This window comes from Chiloscyllium plagiosum, chromosome 39 (assembly GCF_004010195.1).
Source record: "Chiloscyllium plagiosum isolate BGI_BamShark_2017 chromosome 39, ASM401019v2, whole genome shotgun sequence".
NCBI classification, from domain to species: domain Eukaryota; kingdom Metazoa; phylum Chordata; class Chondrichthyes; order Orectolobiformes; family Hemiscylliidae; genus Chiloscyllium; species Chiloscyllium plagiosum.
In genome coordinates this window covers 7,062,186-7,071,581 of record NC_057748.1, presented here as the reverse complement: position 1 = coordinate 7,071,581, position 9,396 = coordinate 7,062,186, and the positions used below count along the sequence as shown (strand labels likewise).

The following is a 9,396-nucleotide window of genomic DNA, read 5'->3' as shown; positions in this document are numbered from 1 at the left end:
ACCGCAAGAAATGCAAAACTTGCGCCCACACCTCCCCCCTTACTTGCCTCCAAGGCCCCAAGGGACACTTCCATATCCACCACAAATTCACCTGCATCTCCACACACATCATCTATTGCATCCGCTGCACCCGATGTGGCCTCCTCTATATTGGGGAGACAGGCCACCTACTTGCGGAACGTTTCAGAGAACACCTCTGGGACACCCGGACCAACCAACCCAACCACCCTGTAGCCTAACACTTTAAGTCCCCCTCCCACTCCACCAAGGACATGCAGGTCCTTGGACTCCTTCATCGCCAGACCATGGCAACACGACGGTTGGAGGAAGAGCGCCTCATCTTCCGCCTAGGAACCCTCCAACACAAGGGATGAACTCAGATTTCTCCAGTTTCCTCATTTCCCCTCCCCCCACCTTGTCTCAGTCAAATCCCTCGAACTCAGCACTGCCTTCCTCGAACTCAGCACCGCAATCTTCTTCCTGACCTCTCCGCCCCCACCCCACTCCGGCCTAACACCCTCACCTTGACCTCCCTCCACCTATCGCATTTCCAACGCCCTTCCCCCAAGTCTGTATGGAGTAAGGTCCCAGATGAGTTAATGACAGAACTAACTTTAGGGCTGAATGGCCTCCTTCCCCCCCCGCTCCTCTGTCCTTACACGACGGGGATACTTTGCTAAGCTTTACCATTCCCTTCTGCACAAACCTTTCACTTTCTCGCCCTTGTTGAGTTGGATTTCATCCTCTCCCTGCGGCTGGTATGTCTTCACCACCACAAAGACTCGGCCTGGCACAGCAGAGTAGAGCTTGCGTTTCGGCTTCCAGCCCTGCGCACTCCCAGGGTACTCCTTGTTGGGCACGGCGGAACTGGGAACAAGGAGAAACGTCACAGTTAGTGCCCCCCACCCCCCGGGGATGTTCCAGCTCAATGGGCCGGGGAGGGGTCGCATTAATCACTGTCTGCACCACACTTCTCCCACTGTCAGACATGGCTGGCCCGAAGGACAGACAGGGAGACAGGGAGAGGGACAGAGAGGGGAAGAGAGGGGGAGAGACAGGGAGAGGGACAGGGAGAGGGACGGGGAGAGGGACTGCATCAGGGAGGGAGACAGTGAGAGAGACAGACAGAGGGAGAGACAGCGAATGAGACAAAACAGAGAGGGATGGAGATGGGGAGGGGAGACAGGGAGGGGGAGACAGACTGAGAGGAAGGGAGACAGAAGGAGAAGGATAGACAGACAGGGCAAAGAGACAGGGAGGGAGATAGGGAGGGAGGCAGACTGGGAGGACAGACAGAGAGAGGGACAGATAACAGAAAGAGACAAGGAGACAGACAGGGAGACAGAAAATTAAAGAATAAAGCAAAATACAGAGAAAAGGGTCAACAGAGGAGGGAGATTGAGAGGGGGAGACACGGGGATGTGATAGTGTTTGATGGAGACAATGGAGAGGAAGCTTTAGTCTGCATCTAACCCCATTCTGTCCCTGTCCTGGGAGTGTTGGATGGGGAACAGTGTAGAGGGCACTTTACTCTGTATCTGACCCAATGCTGTCCCTGTCCTGGGAGTGTTGGATGGGAAACAGTGTAGAGGGCACTTTACTCTGTATCTGACCCAATGCTGTCCCTGTCCTGGGAGTGTTGGATGGGGAACAGTGTAGAGGGAGTTTCACTCGGTATCTAACCCCGTGCTGTCCCTGTCCTGGGAGTGTTGGATGGTGAACAGTGTAGAGGGCACTTTACTCTGTATCTCATCGCATGCTGTCCCTGTCCTGAGAGTGTTGGATGGGGAACAGTGTAGAGGGCACTTTACTCTGTATCTAACCCCGTGCTGTCCCTGTCCTGGGAGTGTTGGATGGGGAACAGTGTAGAGGGAACTTTATTCTGTATCTAACCCCATGCTGTCCCTGTCCTGGGAGTGTTGGATGGGGACAGTCGAGAGGGAGCTTTACCTGAGGCGTCCTCGCTGTTTCTTGGGATCCTCAGCCTGGCGGCTGCGGGATGGCGATCTACTGCGTCCGCCACGGGGGTTACTGACGCTGCGCAGTGTGCCGTTGGGGTTCCGTGGAGCCTGGCTGGTTGGGAAGGATAGCCACTCCGGAATGTTGAGGTTGTTATCACTGCTGGAGCGTTGCAGCATGTGGGGGAGGGTGAGCGAGTGGTGGCCCTCCCTCCTCTGGGGGGCGTAGGTCGGCGTTTCCTTGAAGGGAACTGTCGGAAGGACACAGCTTAGAGAGATAGGAACACATTGGAACAGCTGCCGGGGAAGAACGCACGTTAGCAATTTGGAAACAACAGCACGCACGTCACATACAGCCCTGGAACAGGGATCCCTGTTGGCTCAGTGGTTAGCACTGCTGCCTCACAGCCCAGGGACCAGGGTTCGAATCCACCCTCGGGCGACTTTCTGTGTGGAGTTTGCGCATTCTCCCCAGGTCTGTGTGGGTTTCTTCCCACAATCACAAGGATGTGCAGGTTAGGGTAGATTGGCCAAGGGAAATTACCCACAGTGCTCAGGGATGTGTCGGTTGGGTGCATTAGTCAGGGGAAGGGAAATGGGTCTGGGGTGGGTTACTCTTCAGAGGGTTGGTGTAGACTCATTGGGCTGAATGGTCTGTTTCCACACTGTAGGGATCCTATGAGCACGACAACCACAACTTTCATTGAAAGAAAGTGAGGCTGTCATGTGAGATGAGGGATGAGGGTGCTGTTGGCTGAACCAACATTTGTTCCCTATCCCTAACTGCCCTTGACCCGAGAGGCTTGCTCGTGCCATTTCAGAGGGTGGCTAATAGTCAACCACATTGCTGTGGGTCTGGAGTCACATGTAGGCCAGACTGGGGAAGGATGGCAGTTTCCTTCCCTAAAGGACATTAATGAACCAGATGAGGTTTTTCCCCAACAATTGGCAATTGATTCATGGTCATCTCATTAAATTCTTAATCCCAGATTTTTATTGAATTCTGCCATGGTGGGATTTGAATTCAGGTCCTACAGGACATTACCTGGGTCTCTGGATTAACAATCCAGCGATAATACCACTTGCCCATCACCTCCCCCGCACTGCTGCTTCATGGCGCCAGGGACCCAGGTTCGATTCCACCCTCAGGTGACTGTCTGTGCGGAGTTTGCACATTCTCCCCCGTGTCTGCGTGGGTTTCCTCCGGGTGCTCCGGTTTCCTCCCACACTCCAAAGATGTGCAGGGTTAGGCCATGGAAAATTGTCCATAGCGTCCAGGGAAGTGCAGGCTAGGTGGGTCAGCCTTGGGAAATGCATGGAAAACGGTGGAGGTCTGGGTGGGATGCTGTTTCGGAGGGTGGGCACAGACTCAATGGGCTGAATGGCCTCTTTCTGCACTGTCGGGACTCTATGACAAGAGGGTGCTGATTGGTTGGACTCTGGTTGGCATGGAGATTAGCTAATTAAATTCAAACCAGTGGGAAATGAATGAAGAAGATGTGATGTGAGTTAGAACCTGAGCCACATTTTGGAAACTGATGGACTCAGTGATCCCAGAGATAACAAAGGTCTGGGCTGGGGGAGCAGACCAGAGGTCAGAAAAAGGTCAAACAGCCCAGTGGTCAATGGGCAAAGCAATAGTTTTTGGCCTGAAACAAATTGCCTCTGGGCATTGACTGTGAGACGTCCAGATAAAACGATGGTGCCTTCAGCAAGGTGGGGAAAAGGGGGGAAATTGGTGAATTGACTGATCAAAGGCTTTCCAAAAAGGATAGGCACCGAGGGTGTTACCCATTAGGACAATCCTTCGGAGGATCTCTGCCCAGTGTCATGCAGCATCTCAGCAAAACAAAGAGCTGCAGGTGCTGCAAATCTGAAGCAAAATTGTAAATTGCTGGAGAAACTCAGCAGGTCTGGCAGCATCTGCAGAGAGAGACACAAGCAGAGGTAACATTCCGAATTCGGCAACCCTCCTTCAGTACCGGACTCGAAATGTCAACTCTGCTTTCTCTCCACTGATGCTGACAGACCTGCCGTGTTTCTCCAGCATTTTCTGATTTCACAAAATGCCTTGCTGTCTGCCACCCTGAATTCCCAAGGGATCTCCGAGAAAGGGAAAGAGTCAAGTCCGGAGAATTCCCGCTGAGATTCCAGTGGGGCCACCTGCACCATGGGTTCGAGGACAGGATCAGAGTCAGGGTCAAGGTTAGGATCGGGGTCACGTGCACACCGTCAGTGTCTCCAACTTACCCACATCCGAGTCTTTGTGATTCTTGATGAATTCGCCCAGTTCAAAGTTCCCGGCGATGATGGCAACCTGGGCAGAAACAAAGCGAGGCCTTTAGTCACAGGCCTCAACACCGTCACTGACTGGGCCACTGGGAACCCCGCGTATTCCCAGTTCACATGTATCCAGTGTTTTCACATCAGGCACATGACCAAATAACACCTCGTGTATCCCTCAGTGCCCGATATCGAATACATGCCAGGGAACATTTGATTTATTATTGTCACATGTACCAAGATACAGTGATAAGCATTGTTTTGTGTGCTATCCAGACAAACTATACCTTACACAAGTACATCAGGGTGATAGAACAGAGTGCAGTATCTAGTGTTACAGACTCCAGAGAAGGTGCAGAGAAACTGTAACATATGAGAGGTCCATTCATAACTCTGATAACAGGCAGGGAAGAAGCTGTCTTGAATCTTTTGGTTACATTTCTATCTTCTGCCCAACAGAAGAGACTATAACTGGGGTGGGAGGGGTCTTTGATGATGTCGGCTGCTTTCCCAAGGCAGTGGGAAGTGTGGATGGAGCCAATGGATGGGAGGCTGGTTTGCGGGATGGACTGGGCTGTGTTCACAACTCTCTGTAATTGGTTGTGGTCATGGGCAGAGCAGTTGCTGTAACACGCTGTGATGCACCTGCATAGGGTGGTTTCTATAGTGCAACCATAAAATTTGGTAAGATGCCTTGTAGCCTCCTGAGGATGTAGAGGCATTGGTTTGCTTTATTGACCAGAGTGTCGATGTGGATGGAGCAGGTGTGTGTGTGTGTGCGTGTGAGAGAGAGAGTGAATATGTGTGTCTGTCTGTGTGTGCGTGTGTTAGAGAGACAAAGAGAGAGTGTGAATGTGTGTGTGTGTTAGAGACAGAGAGAGTGTGTGTGCGTGTATGTTGGACAGAGAGAGAGAATGTGTGTGCGTGTCTGTGTTAGAGAGAGAGAGAACATGTGTTTGTGTCTGTGAGTGTGAGAGACAGAGAGAGACAGAGAGAGAATGTTTGTGTGTGTGAGAGTGAATGTGTGTGTGAGTGTGAATGTGTGTGTGTCGGAGAGAGTAAATGCGTGTGTGTGAGAGAGTGAATGTGTGTGTGAGAGAGAGTGAATGTGTGAGTGCATGTGAGTGTGTGTCTGAGAAAGAAAGAGTGACTGAGTATATGTGTGTATGTGTATGCACGCACGTGTGTTTGAGAGTGTGTGTGCGTCTGAGAGAGAGTGAGTGAGTGACTACGTATATGTGTGTGTGTGTGTGTTTGGGGTGGGATTTGTCTCCTGATGAAGGGCTTTTGCCCAAAACGTCAATTTTCCTGCTCCTCGGATGCTGCCTGACCGGCTGTGCTTTCCCAGCACCACACTCTCGACTCTGTCTGTCTGTCAGGCCCTGTACAGGAACACATCTGGTCACCACATTACAGGAAGGATGTGAACACATCTGATGGGAATTCACTTACAGGTTCCCGGAAATGGAGACAATTACGTTTTGAGGAAAGATCAGGTAGGCTGGGGTATGTTTTTTTTAAATTTGGAACAGAAGGGGAAATGTAAAGGAAATATATAAAATACCATTTCCCTCAGCAGATTAATTGATTAAATGATGAAAGGGGAGATCCAACTGAAATCCCCTCCTGAGGATGTTGGGGCCATTATCCAAAACAATGGACAAATGCAGAAACACATCACATTTAAACAATAAACCCCTGGACACAAACAGTAATGAACAACAGCTGGAAAGTGGGATCATGCTCTTTTACCGCTAGCACGGACTGCAGAGAGGCTGAATGGCCTGGTGTGTGTAGATTGTCACTGATTGTACATGCCCAGGCACTGTGTAAATGTCAGTGTCAGGCCTTGGATTAGCTGTACACCAACATCAGAATTTGAGCAATTAAGACGTCACCCAGTGGGCAAGGGAGGTGGTCTGCTTCCTCACCAGGTCAACCAGCCTGCCAAGGTTGGAGAGTGTTTATTTTTATTCATTCACAGGATGAGGCCATCGCTGGCTAGGCCCAGCCCTAATTGCCCAGAAAGAAGGTAAGAGTCAACCACATCGCTGTGGGTCTGGAGTCACATGTAGGCCAGAGCAGGTAAAGATGGCAGTTTCCTTCACTTGAAGATTAATGAACCATAGAGTCACACAGAAACAGACCCTTCGGTCCAAACAGTCCATGCTGACCCAAACTAAACTAGCCCCACCTACCTGCTCCTGGCCTATATCCCTCCAAACCTTTCCTATTCGTGAACTTATCCAAATGTGTTTTAAATGTCATATTTGCACCTGCATCCACCAATTTCTCAGGAAGTCCATCCCACACATGAACTTCCCTCCGTGTAAAAACATTTGTCCCTCGTGTCTTTTAAAAATCTTTCTCCTCTCATCTTAAAAACGTGTCCCCCGGCTTGAAATCCCCCATCCTCGGGAAACAACAGCTACCATTAACTCGATCCATACCTCTCATTATTTTATAAACTGCTATCAGGTCACCTCTCAACCTCCTACGCTCCAGTGAGAAAAGTCCAAGCCTATCCAGCCTTTCTTCATAGGTCAAACCTTCCATACCTGGCAACATCCTGGTAAACCTCTTCTGAGCCCTATCCAGGTGGAGAGTGTCTATAATTGCCCCAGACTGATTGAACACATAGAGGGTGATGTGTGAAAGCCAAATGGCTCCTCTTACTTTCAATCTGCCCTTTAGCCTCTTACCCCTTCCCACCACAAAACCCCACCCCAGGAAGAAACAAAATATGAACGTGCCTCCACGAGATGGAATTCTGTCTGGACTAGGTCCTGAGAAGCCAGATGTTGCCAATCAGTTGGACACACCAGTCTCGAAGCCCCTGATCGGGTGAGTGGGTACAATTCCAACATTTAAAAGACATTTGGGCGGGTCCATGGATTGGAAAGGTTTATGCATCAAATTCGGGCAAATGGAACTAGTCCAGTTCGGAAGACATGGTCGGCATGCAGCAGAGCTGGGCCAAAGATGTGCTGTAGGACTCTAGGGTGCTAGGCTGGGGGTGTTTTCCCTGGAACATCGGAGGCCGAGGGGTGACCTTATAGAGGTTTATAAACTCATGAGGGGTATGGATAGGGTGAACAGTCAAGGCCTTTTCCCCAGGGGAGTCCAAAACTAGAGGGCATAAGTTTAGGGTGAGAGGGGAAAGATTTAAGTCCTGAAAAGCAATGTCTTCATGCAGAGGGTGGTGTGTATGTGGAATGAGCTGCCAGAGGAAGTGGTGGAGGCTGGTACAATGATAACATTTAAAAGACATCTGGACTGGTACATGAATAGGAAGGATTTGGAGGGACATGGGCCAAGTCTGGCAAATGGGACTAAATAAATTTAGGATATCTGGTCGGCATGGATGGGTTGGGCCGAAAAGTCTGTGTCCGTGCTGTATATGACTGTAAGCCTGTTGCCTCATTTTGGTTGGCTCAGTTGGCTGAACGGCCGATTTGTGATGCAGAGTAACACTGACACCGTGTGTGGTTCATTTCCTGCCCTGGGGTCAGGCTCACCCTAAACTACTCAATCTCAGACTTGAGGCACATTGGCCCTCGCTGAGCCTCATCTCTCTCTCTCTCTCTCTCATATGAGGGAAGTGCCTGTAGGCTTCTGGGAGTGTGGCATCGTGCACTCACACTGTGCGTTACCTCAGCAACCATCAAACACACCTTTTCGCCTCCTCCCATGATGAGGGGAAAAAAATGGGGGAGCCTGGGGCTGGGAAAGTACCTGGATTTCAGGGACTTGCAGCCCTTCCGGAAGCCAAGTCCTTGCTGGTCTATTTGAGGGGAATAAATGTTAGGCCTCACCTGCAGAGCTCAGGCCCTATCATGGAACAATCCAGAAAATGGCTGCTTTTTTTGAAATGGGGGTCAAACCCACAAAGTTTGATGAGGAAAGAGACTCTCAAGTGAAGCAGGATGGTTTAATGTCACAGGAAAAAAAAACACCCAGCTGGCAGCTGATGGACATTTCTTGGTGACAGGGAGAAATATCTAGATGGATGTAGGCCAAAGGTGAAGGGTGAACACAGTAGCCTTGTTTCGGCAGAGGAGTTACTCAAGGTTTGATCGAAACAGATCGTACTGAAACTAGAAAGTCCCTGAAAGAGAGAAGGAAGGACCGAGAGATGGGGGAAGAGTCCCTCAGGGTCCTGAAGACAGGATCCTGGCACAGACTGGGGCGAAGTGGATGACGATGTAGCAACCTCAGCTTCGCTGAGTAACAGGGTGGCAGAGGTTGCAATCTCCGGCGAGTCAAACATTTCCTAAACTCTGCCTCTCCTCAGAAACTAGGCCTGCTAGACCCAGAGGATGTGAGCTCAAAATAGAGTCGCATCATTTTATTATCTCCAACTCCAAGGACAGCATGAACAGTGAGTGAATGCAAACTCCACCGGCCTTGCTAACCCACCTTCACATCGATCTAGGTCGTGGAAAGAAGCGCAGGAGCACTGCTGCGTTCATAACTCACAGCAATCATTAAAGAACGTTCAAATCAGGCCATTCAGCCCCTGGAGACTTCCCCGCCATTCCACATGATCATGTCCTCTCTGACAGTAACCTCAAATCCACTACGCCCACCCCCAAAGGCATTTCAAACTTGGGATCAGCAGGAAGAAGAAAATTAAATGTGTTGCTCGGTGTGTAAATGCCAGGAGAAATGACCATTTTGCTGGCAGGCACCATGGTATTGCCCCAGAAGTTTTGCTTTGAGAGTAGAACTGACTGGTACCCCTAGCCCAGAAGACAGACATTGTCCGAGAGAAACTCTCCAGGCATCAGTACTGGTAGAACACAGCACTCACAGGGTTACACATGGTGTATCCGACAGCCCCCTCACTGCCTGTACATTCTCACACTCGCCGAGGGGATGGAATACCGGCGAGTGCACACTCAAAAGGCCCAAGACATGAGTCACACTCACCTGGAAGGACGTCTGTTGATTGTTGTTCTTCATGTCTTTATTAGCTCCACGGTACAGCAGAACCCGAGTGCAGCTGTCCTGTGTAGGGAGAAGAGCACAGCAATTAATAGAGAGAAGGACAGGCAGGGGGAGACACACACGCACACACATATACACACACACACACACACACACACACACACAAACAGTAACAGTCACATAGTCACAAAACCACACACAGTAA

The 9,396-nt window shown here is 50.4% G+C and overlaps 1 protein-coding gene across 1 annotated transcript in view; it reads right to left on the bottom strand.

Moving 5' to 3' along the window:
* Positions 1 to 9,323, bottom strand: part of LOC122542012 (SH3 and multiple ankyrin repeat domains protein 1-like) — a 29,122-nt gene extending 19,799 nt beyond the window's left edge. The window contains exons 1-4 of the mRNA XM_043679304.1: positions 9,174 to 9,323; positions 4,209 to 4,275; positions 1,951 to 2,209; positions 707 to 867 (exon numbers count right to left, since the gene is read on the bottom strand). Coding sequence (XP_043535239.1) covers positions 707 to 867; positions 1,951 to 2,209; positions 4,209 to 4,275; positions 9,174 to 9,323 — 637 coding nt within the window. The remainder of the gene's footprint in view (positions 1 to 706; positions 868 to 1,950; positions 2,210 to 4,208; positions 4,276 to 9,173) is intronic.
* Positions 9,324 to 9,396: the final 73 nt, after the last annotated feature.